Source organism: Urocitellus parryii, chromosome 7 (assembly GCF_045843805.1).
Source record: "Urocitellus parryii isolate mUroPar1 chromosome 7, mUroPar1.hap1, whole genome shotgun sequence".
Classification (NCBI taxonomy): domain Eukaryota; kingdom Metazoa; phylum Chordata; class Mammalia; order Rodentia; family Sciuridae; genus Urocitellus; species Urocitellus parryii.
In genome coordinates, this window is record NC_135537.1 from 129,062,193 (window position 1) to 129,084,364 (window position 22,172).

The 22,172-nt window shown below is 47.9% G+C and overlaps 1 protein-coding gene and 1 pseudogene across 4 annotated transcripts; both read right to left on the minus strand.

Moving 5' to 3' along the window:
* Positions 1-699, minus strand: LOC113184045 (homeobox protein TGIF2 pseudogene; annotated as a pseudogene).
* A 1,265-nt stretch (positions 700-1,964) lies between these two features.
* Positions 1,965-15,299, minus strand: Arhgef15 (Rho guanine nucleotide exchange factor 15). Of its 4 annotated transcripts, none has more exons than XM_026390543.2 (16): positions 15,211-15,299; positions 12,019-12,677; positions 11,414-11,746; positions 11,071-11,125; positions 10,038-10,096; positions 9,739-9,950; positions 9,469-9,629; positions 9,159-9,311; positions 8,126-8,255; positions 6,166-6,240; positions 5,970-6,062; positions 5,736-5,896; positions 5,489-5,536; positions 5,152-5,234; positions 4,940-5,044; positions 1,965-3,877 (listed from the first exon to the last, which is right to left on the minus strand). In XM_026390543.2, the coding sequence occupies exons 2-16, from the start codon at positions 12,626-12,628 to the stop codon at positions 3,726-3,728; spliced, it is 2,430 nt and encodes an 809-aa protein (XP_026246328.1). In that variant the 5' UTR covers positions 12,629-12,677; positions 15,211-15,299; the 3' UTR covers positions 1,965-3,725. The 4 variants fall into 4 exon arrangements, with proteins under 4 accessions (XP_026246328.1, XP_026246326.1, XP_026246327.1 ...); XM_026390541.2 differs by having other exon boundaries at positions 5,489-5,641; XM_026390542.2 differs by lacking the exon at positions 15,211-15,299 and adding an exon at positions 14,678-14,721 and having other exon boundaries at positions 5,489-5,641.
* Between the last annotated feature and the right edge of the window lie 6,873 nt (positions 15,300-22,172).

The following is a 22,172-nucleotide window of genomic DNA, read 5'->3' on the forward strand; positions in this document are numbered from 1 at the left end:
CTACTTGGGGTTCTCAGAAACTAAAGGGATTGGAGTATGCAGCAATGGGGGTGCTGGGTCCTGCTGCTTCTGAAGCTCCATCTCGGCAGCCCTCTGCAGCCACCTCCACCAGCAGCTGGAAGCTGCTGAAGTCCTCCTTGTCCTGCTCTGGGGGTGTGGGCAGTGGTGTGTTGAAAAGTCCACCTGTGGGGCTCCCAGCCTCAGCCCTGGTCAGCAGGGGCAAGTGTACTACCAGGGGTCACTAGGGACTTGGGGGACTCCAGCTCCCCCGGTGGGAAGGAGGCTGCTGCCCCCCGCCCCGCCCCCCGTGTGGAGCGGCATGGAGCACACAGACAAAGAGAGCACATTGGCGGGGGGCAGGTACCGACACTGCCAGCACCGAGGGGCTGTTACCACGGGGCAGGGCCACTTCTGCGGCCTTACGGTGAACTGATTAGGGTCTTTGCCATCCTTCCAAAGCATGTCTGGGAGAAGCCGCTGCAGGGCGTTGATGAACCAGTTACATATCTGCAGCACTGAGAGGTTGGTCTGTCCAGAAAGGCTCAGCTTCTCCTGCTCTGAGGGCTAGGCGTTGTAGCGGTGCAAATACAGCCAGTCCCGGAGGATCTTCACGGACTCCTTGGGTAGGTTCCCCCTGCGCTTCCTCTTGCCCGCCAGGGAGAGGAGGCCTTCATCTTCACCTAGATCACTGTCCGACATGGTGCCTAGGAGCTAGGCTGGATCTTAGGTGAGCGTTTCCCTGCGACTTTCCGGCCCACGCGGCCTAGGGCAGGGTTTGGGGCGTCCCGGCCGGGGCGTGGGGGCTCCCGGGGCGCGCGCCGCGTACCTGCGGGGCTAGCCTCAGCAACTTAATGAGATTGTAAACAACCTGGTGAGACCCTATCTCAAAATTTAAAAATAAAACAAAAAAGATTGGGTATGTGGCTCAGTGTATGAGTATCCTTAGGTTCAATCCATGAAGCCAATGCCTGGCAGAGAATGGGAGAACAATGTGAAGAGGGAGAGAGAGAATCAAGGATGAGCCAAGTAACCAGCTGCCAGGACCTGTAACACCTGTATTTCCCCACCCCCCCATCATTCTTCCTCTTCTGTCTCCTTTACCTCATTTTGCTAAGGTTCTCATTCTTGCACATCTGCTCCTTTCCCATATAGCTGTGCTTCATGCCCTTCAGGCTCCTGGAACAGATCTGCAGAATCCAGACCCCTGCCGGACTGCACATTCAGGTCATCCCAAAATGAAAAGGGTGCTCTAAGATACCAGAAACCAACTCCAGGAAGACAGGAAACACGTCAATTTCCTTTCTCCCCTGTCTACTCAGTCTCTTTTGGAACAAATGGTTATATTTTATGTGCCTTTCTGTCTCCAAGATAAGTCTTAGCTGGTGCCCGTCTCCCCCTTATCTCACCATTAGAACTTCAGAATTGGAGCATGGATACTTCCTTAGTGTAGGACTTTAGTAAGAGATGAAAAGCTGGGAGGGAAAATATGTAGGGCATATGTGTAGCTTTGTGTCTGCTCCTGGATGTCTGTCTGTCTGTCTCTGAGTATCTGTTTGTCTCTAATGCCAAAGAGCAAGAGGGATGGGGAGAGACTCCCCCCAACAGGGAACTTGAAGGAGCACATGCATCAGTTCCATTCCCCACTCCCTCTCCCTTCTGCTCCTGGCCTATAATCCCCTTGTTGCTACTTTCCCCAGATCTTCCTTCTTGTCAACTGGGTCTTAGCTCAAATATCATCAATCCAGGGTCTTCCAAAAGCCACCCCATCCTGCTATATTGTTTATTAATTTGTTGACTTTGTAATTGCTCCCCCGCCCCAGTGTAGGACCTTGGAGAAAAGAATTTTGTCTTTATCATCTCTATCTCTTCAGATCCTGAAACAGTGCATGGAACATAGAAGGGACACAACAAAGAGGTGCAGAACTGAATCAAACACAGAAATGCTTGGCTTCTCAGTAAGAGGCCTTTATTGCCGACTTGCTTCTCCTTTTGGCCTTCTCACTGCATCTTCATTCTCTTCCAGAGCCCCAGTCATGCCTGGTGTTGCCCAGACTTCTACCCCAGCTTGCAGCAGCCCCTCAAATCAATGCAGTTGCTCCCACCACCACTGCCACCTTAGATGTCTCAGGAGCTGTGAGTGAGCCAACACTCTCAGGCTTTGCACCTGGTCTCTGAGCCCCAATTCCCAGAGGAACAGATGCCTGCTCTTAACACCTTTCCAACTAGGTCCGCTACCCCTTACAAAACCATATTTGTAGGCCATTGCTCCTTTGAGCACACAGTGCCCTAGTGAAGCTTCCATGCAACTCCACCAACATTTATTGAAGGTTTCTCATACAACAGGCACCATGCTAGGTGAATCTCCAAAGTAATGGACTTGCTAAGTGCCAGGGCTCTTCTCCCTCCAAGTTTCGAGTGTCCCTGTACCTCTTGCTGTTGACATGGCATTTTCTGTCCCGGGCAAGTTGCCATGCTTGAGCTGAAGGGACAGTGCAATAGTCTAGTGCAGAGAAGACTGTGTCCCGGGCCTGGGCCTCCACTAACCAGTCACTGCCTGTTTTGCTGTCTCCAGCCTTCATCTCCTTTGGCATCATGGAGGCAATTTCTTGGCTGGAAGCAGGTGCTCTGCTTGAGGTTAGGCAGCACCACTAGATCTCCAGGCTCTCTGCACTGTTCATTCCTGTTTCTGTGAGAGGATCAGGATCTAAGTGAGAAGATCAGACTTGCAGCAGGCCTATGAGCCTCAACTCCCATTTCTTCACCCAAACCTGGGACCCAGAGCACACTCAGTCTGAGGCTGAGGATGGCTGACATGATAGTTCAAGTTGGGAGAAAATGCAGGCAGGAAATATGGAAGCCAGTATTGGGGGCAAGGAGAAGGACTTCAAAGGACCTTGAGTCCAAGCTACTGACCATCTTCTGTCCCTTGGGCTCCCTAGCTCTGGCCTCTGATTGCCAAGCTACACCCAGCTCCTCTGGAGCTCAGACCTAATGTCTTCTTGGAGAGAATAAAAGGGAAAATGCAAGGTAAGGAAAGAAATGGAGCATTTAGTCATGGAAGGGTGGCTACCATACACACATACCATGTTCAGCAGAATCACCTTTCCTGTACATAAACACACAGATGTACACACGCACATACACACACACATTCTCTGAAATGCATATTCTGGATTCTTTTAGAAGAGAGGAACTGGATTGAGAGGGCACAGGAGGTACCCCAGGAATAGAATCTAGTATTTCACAGACTCAAAGGGCAGCACCAGTGGTTGCTGTAGAACCAAGCAGGGTGACTACTGGGTGCTTCAGCTCAGATCCCTGTCTTCTTTGGCTGGAAGAGTCCCTGCTTATCCCCATTGGCTATGGCATTTGATGTCCAATGCAGTCCTTTTTTAACTGCGTTGACCAGCATGGTCTTCCTTGGCTGTGAGCATAGCAAAGATACTTGTTGGCAAAGGGCTCGGCCAGCTCAGTACCCATTGAGCACTCTGTACTAAGCTTGTGTCTCCATTGGCAACACATTCAAGCCATCCTTATTCTTTCTTATTGCTCTGGGCTCAGACAGCTTTGTTTCATTGGCTGCCCAGTCCTGATGCTCAGTTCCCATTGGTTGCCACTAGAGGTAGTGTTTCCACTGACTGTGAGTCCAATGGATGGTTGGACTAGCTTTGTCCTCTCCATGTACACTGCCAGAGCCCCAGCTTGTGCTCCATTCCCAGTTTATATCAGGGTGCAGAGGTGCTAGGGGTGCCTGAAGAGGGTCCGACAGCCTCAAGAAGCCTCTGGTGCTGACGAAGATGCTTCCTTCTTTCGTGTTCTCCTGTGACTTCACACACCAGCTGGGCAGGGAAGGCCCCAGGAAGCCCCTTCAGCCAGCCTGAGGAAAGAGACAGGGCTCAATTGGGGTGGGTTCAGAGGGCAGGTGAAGAGGGAAAGGAGGCCCTATAGGATCTCAGGCCTTTGGGGGTCAAAGTGGGGATGGGAATTAGTAGAGAAGCCTGGAGCATCGGTAGAAAGACATGAGCATCAGATGCTGCTCTGGGAGTGACAGCAGTATCAGAGAGGATCTGGGTCACTCCTCTGTTGAGTCCTGCAGGGGCCCCCTCATGCCACTTAGAGTAAGCCACGGAGATCTTACAGGGAACTTCAAGGTCCTATAAGATATGGTCTCTGTTACCTCTCTAATTTCATTTGTTCCTTTCCCATTTTCTGGCTCCCTCTTGTCCTCCTTACCCTCCCTCCATCACAACAGCAGGCCATAGGGCCTTGTCACTGCCTGTTTCCTCCAACTGGGACACTTTTCCTCCTGACACCATAAGCCTAAATTACTCATGTGCACCAAGCTCACATGTTGCCTCCTCACTGAGATCCACCTCAGCCTCCCTATTTGAAACTGTAATTCTGTTAACTCTGGAATTCCTGGCTTCCTTATTTTTTTCTACTTTGGTTTAACCATTGCACTAACTGCCTTCCAAGAGACCACATATTATTTACTTATTTGTCAGGTTTGTTTGCTTATTTGTGTGTGTGTGTGTGTGTGTGTGTGTGTGTGTGTGATGCTGGGGATTGAACTCAGGGCCATGTGCATGTGAGGTAAGCACTCTACTAACTGAGCTATATCCCCAGCCTCATGGTTTTTTGGTTTTTGTTTCTTGGTTTTTTAATTGTCTCATGTTTATTTTATTTTATACATGCTCCCAGGCTGGGAATGTAGCTCAGTGGTAGAGTACTTGCCTAACATATGGAAGGCCTTGGGCTCAATCCCCAGCACAGCAGAAAGAAGAAAGAAACAAAGAAACAAAGAAAGAAAGAAAGAAAGAAAGGAAGAAAGGAAGGAAGGAAGGAAGGAAGATGAATGCATGCTTCAGCAGGGCAGGAGTGAGCCTTTATATGTGTTTAATGCATGTTGATTGAATCAGTAAATGAAAGATTCTCTCACCTTCAGGACTCTTGTGCAGTTGTTTGGATGGAGCTCTGGATTCCAGAATCCGTGCCTCAGTCTTGGCAGGTGTAGATGGCTCTGAACACAGTTCCTGGGAACACTCTGGTAGAGGGCATTCAGTGGGATCCAGATTCTTTTTAGCTTCTCCCCAATATTCCCCTTAAGACTCATTTTTTTTCCTTCCCTTCTCCCCTGTATGGGACACTCACCACAGTCCTCATAGATGGTGTCTGGGGAACAGGGAAGAGGGCCTGGGGTAGGGAAGGCTCCCAGCCAGCGCTGCATGTCTGATCTGGTGGGGATAGAGGGAGGGGTCACAGTTGGCCCAGGAGAGCCTCCTGGTGCTGAGATAGAAGCCATAGAGGTTAAAGAATGGTGAATGAGTTGGTGGGGTCTGAGGTCAGAGGAGGGGATCCCACGGATGTTTTTTGTTTGTTTGTTTTTGATGCTGAAGGTTAAACCCAGGACCCTGTGCATGCTGGGCAAGTGCTCTACCACGAAGCTCCACCCCTCAGCCCCCAAGGATGTTTTCTGGAGACAACTCACAGGGAGGAAGCTTGGAGTAGCCGATGGGTGGGGCGTCCCTGGTGGTTGCTGAGAAGGGAAAGGCGGAAGGTAGGGGGTCCAGATGGGTCTGGAACCTGCTGGGCCTGCACCAGGGAGCGATGGGCATAGTCCAGAACCTGTAGCCGCTGCCCACTGCCCAGGAAAGAGGGCGTTCAGAAGGAGAGCAGGAATCCTACTGGAGGCCTCCTCTACACTCCAGTCTGGGCCCCCTCTCCTTCGGACCCACCTCTTGGGCTGAGTGATGAGCAGCAGGTCACTGAAGAGCAGCAGGCAGAGGGGGGTGAATCGAGGCCTGGAGGTGAAGAGCATACCCCCTCTCCTGCACCCTAACTCCGTCAGCTCCCCCTGCAACTCCAGGCGCCGTGACCAGGAGACCAGGGGCAGAGCCTGAGAGGAAGCAAAGGAGGGTTTAGCTTCGAAGTAGCACCGTGGGGAAGGGCAAGTCCGGGTAGGCACTAACCTTGACTTTGTGGAAGCGCAGCCTTTGGGTGAGTCGGATCAGCTCTTCAGTCTGCTTCATGCGCCCCACCTCAGCGCTGCAACGCTCGATGATCTGAGTGAGCAGAGCCCAGTCACCCACCCCAGCAGCCGGGCCCCTGCTCCCTCCCACCTTTCCCTTCTACTTGGTCACCTCTCCCACTCTTTCTCCTGCCCACCTTGCTGACAGCACCCAAGGCCTTCTGAGCATTCTCCTGGCGACTGGATCCCTCCTCTGTCTGGCGCAGGATATTCTGGAGATAAGGAAGAAGATAACTGGGCCCACTGCTCAGCCCTGGGATTCAGAGGGGCCACAACTTCTCCCCAATATTCCCCTTAAGACTCGTTTTTTCCTTCCCTTCTCCCCTGTGTGGGACACTCACCACAGTCCTCATAAATGGTGTCTGGGGAGCAGGGAAGAGGACCTGGGGTAGGGAAGGCTGCCTGACTTGGAGAAATGCTAAGTTTGGGGTTCATAAGGCAGTGGGAACAAGCCTCAGTCGGGTCCACTCACCAGCCACAAAACTCTGAGTGAACAAGACATGTTACCTTTCTGAGCCTCAGTTTCCCCCAATTGTAAAATGCAGTTTATATCTACATGACATATCAATGCCATTGTTGTGAGGATTTAAGGAGGTAATATTAGACAATCTTGGCATACAATAAAAGCTGAAAAAGAGCCAGGCGTGGTGGCGCACACTTGTAATCCCAGTGGCTCGGGAGGCTGAGGCAGGAAGATCACAAGTTCAAAGCCAGCCTCAGCAATTTAGCAAGGCCCTAAGCAATTCAGAGAGACCCTGTCTCCAAATAAAATATAAAAAAATGGGGATGTGGCTCAGTGGTTAAACACCTCTGGGTTCAATTACCAGTATGAAAAATATACATATATGTGTAAATAAAAAGCTGAAAAAGAGGGTGGCTATATTTAAATAATTATTAACCATACTATGAGTGCAACAATATAGCAGGGTAGTTAAGAGTACCTGGGTTTCACTTTAGGCTCCGTTGCTTATTTTTGCATGAGCTAGGAAAGTTATTTTACCCATGCCTAAGTTTCCTCTTCTATATAGGATAAATAATAGTTACTACTCTCACAAGTTGTCAGTGATGTTAAACAGGTATATAGCACTAAAAACTATACCTAGAACCGCACACTCAATAGCTGTTAAGATATTATGATTGGTATCATTTTTATTATTGTGTTATCTATACTAAGGATGGATAAAGCTGAATAAGACAAAGAATGTAGGCTGAAGGAATAGTTCAGTGGTATAACACTTTCCTAGCATGCACAAGGCCCTGGGTTTGATCCCTCAGCACTGCAAAAAATAAAGTCACAAAAAAATCTGATTATCTAGTTGGAGACTATTCACATGAATATCTCTACATTGAGTGACCTGGTTAGAAAAGAATCTCAACTTTGCAATAGAAGAATGTTTGTTTGTGTGTTTGTTTTAATCTTTTGTTGTTGTTTATTTTTTTTAATGTGGTGACAGGGGTTGAACCCAGGGCCTCATGGATGCTAGGCAAATGCTTTGCCACTGAGCTCCCTAGTCCTAGAAGAGTATTTCTAAACCTTCTTCCCCCCACCCACCCGCCTCAGTATTACCTTGCTAAGGAAGGATTTTAAGACATTTTTCCTCTAAGTATCCTACCCATCACAACTTCTACTTTTTATTTATTTATTTTCAGTGTTAGGGATTGAACCCAGGGCCTTGAGCATGCTAGACAATCACTCTCACTGAGCTACCTCCCCAGTCTCCCCTCCCCAAATGAAAATGTAATTCTACATTCTGTAAATCTGCTTATATTCCCCTTTTGAAATACCACAACCATTGGAGTATTTAAGATTTTAATTTTCATCCCCCAGAGAACCATTTTTGCCCCTTTGGAGGTGATATCAACTAGTTAGTGGCTGAGCAGAGAAAGTTAAGTCTAGAACTCATGTCTCCCGCCAGAGGCCCTTTTCTTGTACCTAGTCTGTTCTCTGGTGCATTCCGGTATCTCCAGGTAGGGTGTCCAGGGTCCTGAACTGAGAGGCCCAGATTAGGAGTAATTTGTGGGTAGGAAATAGTGCTGACCAGAACAGAAACCCTTGGGAAAAGACCTTCAGTGGGACTGGAAGGATAGAAAAGGTACCTGTAGCAACATGCGGAGCCGGGTGATGCGCTGGAAAGGCAGCAGCAAGAAGGATGGTAGCGGAAGCCGCTCACACTTGGGAAGGCTCTGCAGCCTACGCAACTCCGAAGAGAAGCGCATGTTTGTGTCCCTGCAAAAAAACAGGCCCAGCTGGCTAGTGGCTGCTACCTGGAGCAAGGCACTGATCCCTCAGTTGCTCTGACCTCAGAGACGCTCACTCCAGCTTCCTCCCACACCTCTGGGATACAATAATCCTCCCTTATTCGTGGTTTTTTGCTTTCTACAATTTCAATTAGCCAAAGTCAACTTCAGTCATAAAATGTTAAATAGGAAATTGCAGAAGCAAACAATTCATAAGTTTTAAATTATGTGCTTTTCTAAGTAATGTGATAAAACTCAAGCCATTCCCTTCCATTCCACCTGGAACTTGACTCATCCCTTTGTCCAGCATATCCACATCCTATATCCTACCCTCCCATTAGTCACTTAGTAACTGTACCAGTTATCAGATTGACTGTGGAGATATTGCACTGCTTCCAAATAACACTTATTTTAATAATGGCAACTGCCATTATTAAGTGTACTAAAGTGCAAGAGAAGTGATGTTAGCAATTTTACTACAGTATATTGTTATAACTTTTCCATTTTATTTTATTTTTTTTTTAGAGAGGGGAGAGAGAGAGAGAGAGAGAGAGAGAGAGAGAGAGAGAATTTTTAATATTTATTTTTTAGTTCTCGGTGGACACAACGTCTTTGTTGGTATGTGGTGCTGAGGATCGAACCCGGGCCGCACGCATGCCAGGCGAGCGCGCTACCGCTTGAGCCACATCCCCAGCCCCACTTTTCCATTTTATTAATTAATGTTATTAATCTCTTACTCTGCCTAATTTATAAATTAAACTTTACTATTGGTATGTAGGTATAGGAAAAACATAGAATATATAGGGCTTAGTACTAGTCACAGTTTCAGGCATCTACTGGGGGGGTCTGAGAACATATTCCCCCATAGAGTCTGAGGGAATACCCTACTCACATTAGGCGACTGTAGGTCTCCTCCTGATACTGTTGATTCCGCACATAATCCACATACACCGAGAAGGGACCCACTGCATGAGCGTGCACCACATCACACAGGTCACTGATGTGTGGCGAAGAACGCACACGGGACAGTAATGTTCCTAGAAACCTGAAGGAGTTGGGGGAGCAAGCAATGGAGGGGTGCAGACAGCTGGGTCTTCAAGTGCTTCCTGGGTCCATGGAAGGAAGAACCTGGTAGGGAGAAAGCTAACGGGGTGCTCAGCAGCCCCAGGTCAGGATTCCTGGGAAGGCAGGATTCCACTGACCGCTCACTGACGCTCTGAACTCGCTGCACATTGGAGAAGAGTGTGTGGTGATCCCGAGGGGTGAGTGTGTCCCGAAGTGCCTGGCTCAGCACAAAGGTGTCAGTCAGCAGCTGCAGGGAGCGCAGGTAGGAGGCCTCAGATGTCACCACCTCGAATAGGCTCTGGGAAGGGCAGGGCCATAGTGCAAAGTGCCACTCATAACCAGCCTAGGACCCAGGACACCCTCCTCCCCTATGTCAGCCTCCCCAGCCCCACCTCAAGTGTGCCCACCTCCTGCATGCGCCTCTCTTGGGGACTGAGGGTCTCCAGGAGGCCACTGGCTCGCACAGCTGGAAGCTCCTGCCACAGGGTGTTTCGAGGTCCAGGGGGCCGTGTGAAAGTGGAAGGTTCCCCAGGATTTGCTGGAGAGGGACCCCCATCCTCACCAACCCCCCACAGCTCCTCTGATAGCACGGCTGCTCGGTAGGTCTGGTACAGAGGTTCTGGAACGCAGACACAGCACATCAGGAAAGTCGAGAGACCTGGACCCTTTCTCTACAGAATTGACCCCCAGATCCAGAGACGCTCACCATCCTGCAGGGGCAGCTCCCAGTTCTGTTCCTTTAGTCCCTCCAGCCCCTCTTCATCCCTGTGGAAAGAGAAAGCTAAGGGAGTCCCCAAGGCCACAGCTCCATGGGTGCTGTTCACATGACACTGGAAGTGATGCATAAACCACATGCATGTTGTATGAAGGGACCCATGTGGCTCCCCAGATGTTTTATGTGCCTGCTGTAAGGGAAGCCTTGAACTAAAGGGGGCCCCATCCATTCCTGTTATTTCAACTACTGTGTACCAGAGACTTCCAAATCTGTTTCCAGCTCTTTTATGTAGCAATTATTGCCTGACCAGTATTTATTTTTTAATTTTATTTTTGCAGTGTGAGAGAGAAAACCCAAGGTCTTGAGCATGTCAGGCAGGCACTCTACCACTGGACCACATCCCTAGCCCTGCAACCATTATCTGGAAGGTCCTATTTGTGCCTTAATGAAACTCCACATGGCCAAACTCTTACACCTGCCTACCACTCCCACAGTTCAGTCTCCCCTGTTCTGGTCACTGGTACCAGGACCATTCACTCGCACTAAAAGCCATACTAGTAAATGATTGATGAATAAATAAATGGACCTGAATTGCCTCTGATCACAACGATAAATCTAAGATGATTAACAAGCCCAGATGACATGGAAGACATGGTCATGGTTGCCAAATGGATTTGTGGATAATAATCGCAATAAAGGTTCAAAGTGAGAAAACAGAATTAAAATGGAGAACTTGCTATGGATCAGCTCTTTAGCAATATACCCCAATGATCCCATGGACTAGCTGGGGTATTCTTATGCCCATTTCCTAAGTAAGAATGCTGAGACCCCAGAAAGGCTGAGAATTTGTATAAAGTCACATAACTAAGAGGGGACAGAGCTGGGATAAGAAATTGCGACTGCCTGTCTCTATAGCCCTAGCCCTTCTTCCTTTCACCTTTGTGGAGGTGGGATTCACCTGGACCTGAAGGATAGCCTGCCCTCAGGTAGAAGACAGTAGGGAGAAGAGTAGAGAATCCTGTACCTTCCCTCCATGGCTGTAGGATGAGCATTCCCAGGAGCTTCATCAGGACTCTCCACTGGAGAGAGAACCCAGAGTGAAAAGATCAAACCTCCAAGACTCCTAGCCCAGGACTCCTAACCCCAGCCCTAGCAGAGACTGATGCAATTAAAAACTACAACTCCCATCAGCCCAGAGCAGCAGCTGGTTGAAGAAGAAAACTCCCAGGGCTTGTAGCTTGTAGCTGGTTGGGTTTTAGGCCAATCCACCTATGCCCCGCCCCTTCAAAGCACAAAAATTCTACAGACACACATATGCATAGGCACACACACACACACACACACACATACACACACAGCCCCTGTACCTGTTTGGATCCTATCTTCAGAAGGTAGATCAAGATCTGGCTGTGGAGCTTCCCCAGAGATGGTGGTATCCTGTCTGACCCGAGTTGGTTTAGGGGGTTTGAGAGGTGGCAGGAGCTTGCGTTCAGCAGTGGACCGATAAGAAGTGAGGACCACTGCGGGGTGACTGATGCTTGGAGGGTGAGGGCAGGAGCGGGAGGTCCTTAACGGGGAGGCACGACAGAGAGCCCTGGGGCCATCTTCAGGGCTCCCCACTGGCACCCATCGAAGCTCCAGGCCAGGCCGGGCTACGTGGCAGACACAGGGGCAGCATGGAGGGCAGGCAAGAGCAGCATCTGTGGCAGATGGGAGACCCTAAGGAGAAAGACCTTGGGGCCTGGGTGGCCCACCCCCAGGGATTCCTCTCAATATCAAGGTCCAGCCCTGGCATCTGTACATCTCCTCCACCCTGTGTTCAAACCTCCAGAAATGTAGAAACCCGATTTTCCAAACACAAAATCCATTTTTGGAGAAAAAAAAAAACTAGTCCATGAAATTTCCCAGTCTTCATTATTGAGAACAAAGATGAGCTCTAATGAGGCCACCCCAGCCCCCTCCAGATGCTTACCCAGAGCGCCATTCTCCTGGGACCCATTCCCGGCCAGTATGACGTGAGGAGCCTCTCTCTCCCCATTCACATCGGTTCCCCCTTGAGAACCCCGCTCCAGGGAGCCCGAAGTGTGTTTCTTGCTTTCAGCTCCCCATTCAAACCTGCCTGCCAGTCTCCGCACTGTGCCAGGGGCAGAGCCAGGGCCGTCCTGGTTGGGGACCTCAGTCCCTGGGAGCAGGGGCAGAGCTGGGCGGGGTGACCCAGAGGGCTTAGGTGGGGGAACCGGGGACCAGGGAGTGGGTTCGGGAGAGATGGATCGCCGGGACGCTGGACTGGGGGACCTGGAAGAGGAATCTGGGGGAGTCTGGGAGTCGAGACTGACTCTAGAAGCTGAGGGAGGCAGAAGGGCAGGGGGCTTGAGGGAGGCAGCTGGGGGCTCCCAGAAAATAGGGGAGCACATTGGGGTTGGTGCCTCACTGGAAGCTCGGGGAAGTGCTGGTGGAGAGGAGCCATTGAGGGGAGGCCCCGGGGAGTGGGGAGCCCGGGGACGAGAAGGGGGCCGGGGGCGGATGATCCTCGGGGGCTTCTGAGTAGGGGGTGTTGCTGCAGGAAGGGACTGGGCCGACATCTTTCTCTGAGCTCTTCAAAAGAGTGGGGTGATCTGCTGGAGTCATCCCCTGAGGAGGATGGAGGAAGAGAGAGACCCTTTAGTGGGTAGACTGAGGCCATGTGAAGCCATGACTTGGGGTCAGGAGAAAAGGCTGGTGTATTTCCTCTCCTTCGTTCCCAATTGCACTGCCTTCCCTCGCCTCCATCTCCCATCCCTCCTTCTCATTCTGCCCCTGGACTCTCCTGCACAGCCTTTCTTGGTCCAGTTTCTCTTTATTTAAATTTTTTTGGGGGCTACTGGGGATTGAACTCAGGGGCACTGACCACTGAGCCACAACCCCAGCCCTATTTTGTATTTTATTTAGAGACAGGGTCTCACTGAGTTCCTTAGTGCCTCACCATTACTGAGGCTAGATTTGAACTCACAATCCTCCTGCCTCCTGCTTAGGAAGCCTCTGAAATTACAGGTGTGTGTCATCAGGCCTGGCTTAAATTTTTGAATTTTTAAAAACATTTATGGTAGTGGTGATTGAATCCTGGAGCACTTAACCACTGAGCCACATCCTCAGCCCTTTTATATATATATATATATATATATATATATATATATATATATATATATATATATATATATATATATTATTTTAAGATAGGGTATTGCTAAGTTGCCAAGGGACTCACTAAATTGCTGAGGCTGGCCTCAAACTTGTGAGTCTCCTGCCTCAGCCTCCAGATTTACTGGGATTACAGGTATGTATCACCATACCTGGCTTTTATTTTTATTTATTTATCTATTTATAGTCTCACAAAATTGCCAAGGCTGGCCTCCAACTTGGCAATCCTTCTGCCTCGGCCTCCTGAGTAGCTGGGATTACAGGCCTGCACCACTGTACTAGGCTTCAAATTTTTGACTTCTGCTGCCACAGTCAGGCCAAGGGAAACAGTGGGACTAGGGGGCAGTGATTAGATAGAGACCCAAGATAAAGGATGCATGATGCAGGGAACCAGAGAACTAGTAAGATGCAGGATAGGGAATTTGGCTTGCCATGACAGCTACCGGGTGTCTGCCTAATAAACTGTGTGCCAATGTGAGTCATGGAGGTTTGTGTGTATTTTAAGGGTGTTCCCTATCTGCTACCGTACAGGTGGGGGCTGCATGGTGTGTGGTGAGTGTAGGTTGTATGTTCAGTAGGTAGGTAGGTGTGCAGTGGGAGGTAGACCGTGTGGTCTGTTAAGGAGTGTGTGATGTAAGTGTATAAAATTTGGGTGTGAAGGTGTACGTGTGTTCCATGCTGTCTGGATGGAGTGTGGATTTGTGTGTGCGCAGGCGCATGTGTGCACGCCCCTGCCTGGGCTAGGAGAGATGCATCACTGTTTCCCTGCTCCAGCAGGCCCTCCACCCCCCATTTCCCAGTTCCTCTCTCCGGACTCTCCCTTTCCGGATTATTTTTAGTCTCCTTTTCCTGCCATGAAGATTCCTGGAGTCTCTGACCCCAGGAGACCAGGAGGCTCCTGCATGGTCTCGTCTGTCCCCTATCTTCTCATCCCTGCCCACCCACTCCCTGGGGCTGGTCACAGAGAGAGGCTCCACTGAAGGGCCGGGTCCTGCCAGGATGCCTGGGGAGGTGGCCGGAGACCAGAGAAAATGATAGGACCAGCAGAGCCAAGACTTTGGGGCCTGAACTTCTCTTTCTCTCTCAGGGAAAGAGGCTGCAGTCCCAAGAAGATTGCAGAATCAGAAAGGGGGTACAGGGGAGCCCAGACTCCCTTCAGGAGTCAGAAGTCACATCCCTCCTGGCCCCACATCAGGTTCTTTAGAACTGGTGATGTAGGATGGGGGCTGGGGGTTGTAGCCTGTGAGCTTTGTGCTCAGGGACCTCTGCATTCTGGCAGGAAGCCACTTAGCAAGGTGACCCTCACAGTAGCCTCAAGAGCTGGCTAGCTCCTCCCATCCCATCCCTCAGGGATCCCACTCCCCACTCCCTTTAGGCACCAGCATTTACTTTCTTCCCCACACCCCACTCAGGCCTCTTGAAGGGACCAGGTACTCGGGGCCCCAAGCACTCACCCTTGAGTCCCCTCCACTCTCAGTCACCTCCCAGGGCTGAGTGAGTAGGGGCAGGAAACAGGAATTGGATCCTCCTCCCAACCGGACACCCCCCTCCCAATCACATTACACTCCACATGCGCACACTAGGGCTCTGGGAGACAGGAGGATCCCAGTATCCAGGGTGTCACAGGTTAACAGGTCTGGAGAAGGGCTGAGACCCAGGCTAGAGATCAGAGTGCTCCACATGTACACATCCCGTCAGCTTTGCTGGGTGCACAGGGGCTCCCGGGACTGGGGTGGACAGGGTAGGGTGAGGATGGGGTGGCGATGGACCAGGGGCTGGGCTGACAGTACAGCATGGTTGTTATGTGTCTCTGTCTCAGCTAAGGGATGGCGTGTGTGTGTGTCCTTACACAGCATGTCTAACCATCTCTCCCACGACTTGCTCAACCGCCTGTCTCTTTAGCTTCCAACTTGTCCCCTGCATGTAAACCAGCCCACTATTTCACAGCGAGGGACCCCTAACTCTCCAGGGGTTCCCCATGATTTACCTTTATCTTTAGGAGTGTTTTCTGTTTTTCAGCCTGTCCTACCTGCCCATTGGAACAAGGCATGCAGGCTGAGTTCTCCAAGGGCTGAGGTCTCCAAGTGTCTGATCCTGTTTCTGGGGCAGGAGCTAAGGGCCCAGATTGCAATCTCCACAAAGGAAGCCAGTTCCTCCGCCCCACCCAGCTATTGTGTCAGGAGTGTGTGTGTGTGTGTGTGTGTGTGTGTGTGTGTGTGTGTGTGTGTGTGACAGAGAGAGAGAGAGAGAGAGATATGTAGGAGGGAGAGGGGGGCCAAGAGCCAGGAGGTGAGGAGGATCGAACATTTATATCTCCTCCAAGTAGGTGTGACATTTGTTGGGACCCCTGCTGCTCACCATTCTCCAGTCCCTGACTCCCTGTCCCTCTGGGAAACTTTAATGATGATGACCAGGAGTCCTGCTCTAATGAGGAAGATGGGATGGGAGGGGGTCCCTCTCACCTTTTATTTTCTCTGTGGTTGAGAAACAGTTCCCAGGGCTGGGGTGTGTCATTAAAAAAAAAAAAAAAAAACAAGGGAGTGAAATGAACCACGCCTCAGCCTGAAAAGTAAGGTGGTGAGAAGAAGATGCAACGGCTAGTTATGAGATCTGGAGGCCGGTGGCTACACCCCAATGTCCGCCCTTGTCAGACCTGCACATACACACTCCAAATAAGACACTTAAGAAGAAAATCCAGAAAGCTGGCAGGAAAATATGCTTTCTTCCCTTTTCTCCAAGTAAAAGCCCAAAGTCTTTCTAGTGCCCAAGAAGAGCAAAACCTACCCTCTTCAACATTTTCTCTCAGATGCACTCCTACCCCAGGACCTTTTCACCAGCTGTGCCCTCTGCCTGGAAATCTTCTTTCGAATACATCCCCATGGACAATTCCTTCATCTTCAATTGGTTGAAGGACACACTTCGAATGAGGCCAGTCCCATCCATTTTTTTTGTTGTTGTTGTTGTTGTTCTTTTTAGTTATACATGATACTAGACACTCTTAAAAACTACAATGGGAATGGGTATGAAATAGAATACTGCAAGAGGACCTCAGTTTCATCCCCAATGATCTCTCCCTCCCTCCCACCCACCACACACGAAATACAAGCTGCAATCTCATACCACATTTTTTTTTTGTGTGTGTGTGTGTGTGTGGTGCTGGGGATCTAACCCAGGGACACTTTACAACTGAGCTACATCTCAAACCTTTTTTATTTTTTATTTTGAGACAAGGTCTCACTAAGTGGCCAAGCACTCGCTTTGAACTTGGATCCTCCTGCCCCAACTTCCTGACCTTCCTACCCCCTCCATAGTAATTATACTTTATAACATCCCACATAGTATACTTATATGTTATGTTTATAGTGAACAGTGAATTATTACTGTGGTTATTATTATTATTTTATTTTATTTTTGCTGTACTGGGATTGAACCCAATGTTTGTGCATGCTAGGCAAGCACTCTACCTCTGAACTACATCGCCAACCCTTTTTATTTTATTTTGAGACAGGGTCTCTGTCTCAAATGGCCAAGGCTGACCTCAAAGTTGTGATCCTTCTGCCTCAGCCTCCCAAGTAGTTAAATCATCTTCTCACATTAGAAAGTAAACTTTCTGAGCTGGATATGGTGGTGCAAGCCTGTAATTCCAGCAACTTGGAAGGAGGATCTCAGTGTCAAGGCAGCCTGAACAACTGAGCAAGGCCCTAAGCAACATAGGGAGAACCTGTCTCATGAACTGCCTCAGGTCTGAATGGGAATGTTTGGTCTTAAGAGGGGGAGTGAAGGAACCCAGTGTGGTGGCACACGCCTGTAATCCCAATTTCTTGGGAGGCTGAGGTAGGAAGATTACAAGTCAAAGCCAGCCTCAGCAACTTAGCAAGACCCTGTCTCAAAATAAAATACAAGGGCTGGGGATGTGACTCAGTGGTTAAGTGCCCTGGGTTCAATCCCTGGTACCAAAAAGAAAAAGAATGGAGACTGGCAGAGTGGCACATACCTGCAATCTTAGCTACTCAGGAGGCTAAGGCAGATGCAAGTTTTGAAAACTTAGTCTTTTTTCTAAAATAAAAAATGAAAGGGCTGATGATGTGGCTCTGATAGAGAGCCCTTGGGTTCAACCCCCAGTGCTGCATTTAAAAAAGAAAGAAAGGAAAAAAGGGGGCTGAGGATATAGCTCAGTTGGTAGAGTGATTTCCTTGCATGCACAAGGCCATGGTTTGATCCCCAGCACCACAAAAAAGAAAGAAAGGGAAAAAAAAAGTGGAACAGAAAAGAGAAATTGGATGGTGCAGGACCTGTTCTCCCTGTCTAGTCTGAGCTTATCTCCTTGTTCCCCTCCCTTTAATCCTACTCCAGACAGACATACTCCCACCCAGGATTTTCACCCACATTCAGGAGAAACTCCCAAAGTTCACACTGTGAATATTCGAACATTCCTGACAAAGTGGGTCCACTGCTCAAAGCAACTAACTGCAAAGATAAAAACATTGACTTCAAATCTATAAAAGTCACCAGGTTTATGCCCCACTCCATTCCAACAAGGTATATATAATCTGAAAAAAAATCACTGAATGCAATATGTACCAGTTTTTTTCACAAATATTTTCTTTCTTTCTTTTTTTTTTTTTTTTTTGAATGGTGGTGAGGATCAACCCCAGGGCCTCATGCATGCTAGTCAAGTGCTCCACCACCAAGCTACATCCCCAGCCCAGTATTTTATTTCTTGTATGTTTTTGCAAAGATACTGAAAGTTACTTATGTGATGATCCGTTCTTCCTGCCACCCCCACAAAGCAAATTCTTTCTGTTTTTGCATATTCTGAAAGTACCATCATAGTTTCAAGTCTGTATATTCTGCCTTCTCTGTATTGTTTGTTTTTTGTTTTGTTTTGTTTTTATTTTTTTTCCAGTTATAATTGGACACAGTACCTTTATTTATTTATCTATTTTTATGTGGTGCTGAGGCTTGAACCCAGAGCCTCGCATGTGCTAGGCAAGCACTCTACCGCTGAGCCACAATCCCAGCTCTCTGCATTGTTTATAATCATTTCCATGTTGCCATATGGTCTTTGAAATTACCCCTTTTGCTAGAATTTAATATTACAATGACTAGATTTTGCCATCCTGGCAAGAAGGAATCCAGGTCTTCCAAGAAACTCTCCATCCCCCACCAATTCCATGGGGTTCCAGTGGGACCACCAATCATAACCGACTCTTGTCGGGAGCTGCCACACGAGTGTCTTTTTGTTAGCTCTGCCTATGATCCCCACCCAGCACATGAGATGGGCATGGCCTTCCTAGATGTCAGTCAACATGCTGATAGCCAGACATCATGAAGCTAGACTCAACCCCCTGAAACCTGACCCCTTGCCTCGTTTGAATGGCTTCTCCCCAATAAAAGGGTTCAACATGTTATCCGGCTCTCTTTCTTGCCTGCCTTGCCCTCAGTAAGGAGTGGTCACTGATACTTTCTGTGTCTGTGTCTTTATTTAGTCCCCAAATTCACTTGGAGTGACCCTGACCGGTTTAGTCATGTGACGCGACAGACTCTCTCTGGCCATCTGACAAGATTGGTCAACCCCAGTACCCTATTCCTCAGGAAGGAGCAAGTCAGGACAGCTGCCTGGGGAAGAGAAGTTTCTGGTCCTTTGAGGAAGAGAAACTCTCTTGTAGGCTCACAAGGCAAGAACAATGTTAAGTCAGAGCCTTCTGTGCCCTTGCCTCTCTTCCCCCACAAATGGAGAACAGTCAATGGTGACAGAAAATGAGCCAGGAATGGACAGAGGCCCAACAACATCATTTGTTGAATTTCCCTGATCCTGAGCCACAACATTGCCTTTTGTGCTTGAACTTGAGCTGGGTTTCCATTATCTACTACTGAAAGAATCTTCACCATTATGATTCATTCCCTAATAACAGACATCAGGATGTTACAGTTTTCCCCATTATTAATAATATTGCAAGGCTGAGGATATGGCTCAGAGGTACAGCCCTTGTCTATCATGCACAAGGCCCTGAGTTTGATCCTCAGCGCTGTAAATAAATAATAATACTGCTGTGGCCACTCATAATGGTGCACACTTATAATTCCAGTGACTTGGGAAACTGAGGCAGGAGGATTACATGTTCAAGGCCAGTCTGAGCAATTTAATGAGATTCTGTCTCAAAATGAAAAAAAAATACAAAGGATTTGGGATGTAGCTCAGTGGTAAAGCACCCTGGGTTTAATCCAATAATAATAATAATAATAATAATAGGGCTGGGGTTGTGACACAGTGGTAGAGCGCTTGCCTAGCATGTGTGAAGCAATGGATTCGATTCTTAACACCAGAGGTAAATAAATTAAAAAAAAAATCAACAACTAATAAAAATCTTTAAATAATATTACTGCTAATATCTTTGTGCAAAACAAAACAAAAAGTCTTCAATTTCAATTTTAAATACTAACAAAATAACCCCAGGAACTTCAATGTGGTTGATTTTGACTCCTCCCTGAAGGGATGGAAGAGTCTTCATGGGTCATCTCTGCATTCACATCAGGCAGCTTCAACCCTCCTTCTGTCTCATCTGGTGATTGGGAAAGGTTTCAGGGAGGAAGGGACTTAGTTCTTTGAAGATCAGGTAGGGGCCAGGCCAAGAGGAAACCAGGGAAGCATAGGTACAGTGATGGAGAGGGTAAACATGTCTAGAGAGCTGTGAAAGGGAAGCTTAATTGAAATGAATAAGTAGAGGCCACTTGTTCTATGGAGGAACAAGTAGAGACCATATCATGGTCAACCAGACAGGGTTGTTAGGGACTGAAGTTTTCTCCACAGGGGTTAGGAAGAGGACAGAAATAGTTTATCAAGTTCCATACCCATTCTCTCTTCTGATACTAGTGCCCCAGTTTAGGCAATTACCCCTCCATTATTCTAAGTCCATGTGGCCCATTTTTTTTGGGGGGATAAATGACCCCACAGCAGTCAATTGACATATTCTCTCCTGTAGCTGCAGAGAATGGTTCAGGGCTGAGCATCATTCTGCATAGGATTTCTGCTGAAGTTATTGAAAAAGAAACTAATAGGTAAGTTTCTAATATGACCAAGGACATTTCTCCTATCTCAAATGCAGTAATGCATCCCCCCCCCCCATTTCTGGTTTTACCCATGCTTGGCAAACGCTCTACCAATGAACTGTAGCTTCTGCCCCCAAATGAAGCAACTGAAACAAAAAATTATCTTTCCACTGGGGTGCTTGCTAAGCTGGTGCAAGCTAGACTTGGAGCTGCTAGTAGCCATCATTGAAGTGGCCTGAGAATAAAATCAATGCAGGGAGTGTAGGGCATGATGTAACGTGGGGCATGTTGCATCAGAAAAGAGGAAACTTAACTTGCTGGTTGCTACCCGCTTCCCAGTCCTGGGGCCACATGTGGCTAAGAGAGCACCTAGCGATTAGCCAGAAGGCATTGCCATGGATTGTGATGAAGAATCGGACCACCTCTAGAATAGGCTCAGAACCCTTCTGCCCTCCCTCTCCATGGTACTATCACCTCTCTTGGAGACCTGGGACCCTTTATGTTCCCCCTCCAACTCCTCTCAAATCTGTTAGAACACTCACACCCAGGAAAAAATGGCAGCAGACTACAATAATCAAGAGAGATTACTGGATATGTGGTGCATGCCTGTAACCGCAGCTCTGGAGGCTGAGGCAGGAAGATTGCAAATTCAAGATAAGCCTGGGTAATTTAGTGAGACCCTGTCTCAAAATAAAAAGTAAAAAGGGCTGAGGTAGTAGCTCAGTGGTAGTGCACCCCTAGGTTCAATCCCCTGTAGGCAGCGGGAGTAAGCGACTTCATTCATTTCTGGTGGGAGTTCAAACAAACATACAGAAACAATTATTGTTAACGCTGGGGATCAAATCCAGAGCCTTGAGCATGTTAAACATGTGCTTCACCACTGAGCTAAATAACCCTGCTCCTAGACATTAGTTTTCAAATTGGTTGGGCAAACACTGTTTTGCAAAATAAAATTGCTGGATTGTATTATAAGGCCATATTTTTTTTTAATTCCAGAAATTTCTGTTAAGGTACCCTGATGGTTGTGGGCTACCAACCTAAATCTTGTGGTCTTAGCAAAAACCTATGTCATCAGGGCTTGCCTTAGTCTCCAGACAGGGAATCCTTTAGGGCATCCCTGCTTCATCCTCCCTACTGGGAAATCCCCAACATCAGCCACAAAAATAAATTAAAAATCTAATGCCTAGGGCTAGGGCTGTAGCTCAGTGATAGAGAGCTTGCCTAGCATGAGTGAGGCACTGGGTTTGATCCTCAATACCACATAAAAATAAAGGTATTGTGTCCAACTACTTCTAAAAAATAAATATAAAAAATAAAAAAAGGAATTCTGTCCATCTATAACTACAAAAAAGAAAATTTTTTTAAATCTAATGCCTAGACTAAAATCTATATACATATCTATATACAAATGTTCATAGCAGCTTTATTCACAATCACCTAAAACTAGAAGTAATCAAGCTATCTTTCAATATACAGATAAACAAACTATGGCACTTTCGTATGATGGAATATTATTTAATGATAAAAAAGAAATGAGCTTTATGGCTCAGGTTGTGGCTCAGTGGTAGAGAGCTTGCCTAGTATGTGTGTGGCACTGGGTTCCATTCTCAGCACCACATATAAAAAAAAATAATAAAGGTCCATTGGCAAAAAAAAATATTTTAAAAAATGAGTTTTCAAACCACAAAAAGACATAGGAGAATATTAAATCCATATTTCTAAGTCCTAGAAGTCAATCTGGAAAAAGATCAGTGGTTCAACTGAAACCTCCCACCCCCCAGGGAGAGTTCAGTTGGTGAAAAAGAGGGGATGTTTTAGAGTAGTTACACTATTTTGTATAATATTGTAATTATATAGTATCCTATATAATATTGCAATGCATAATATATACATATACAT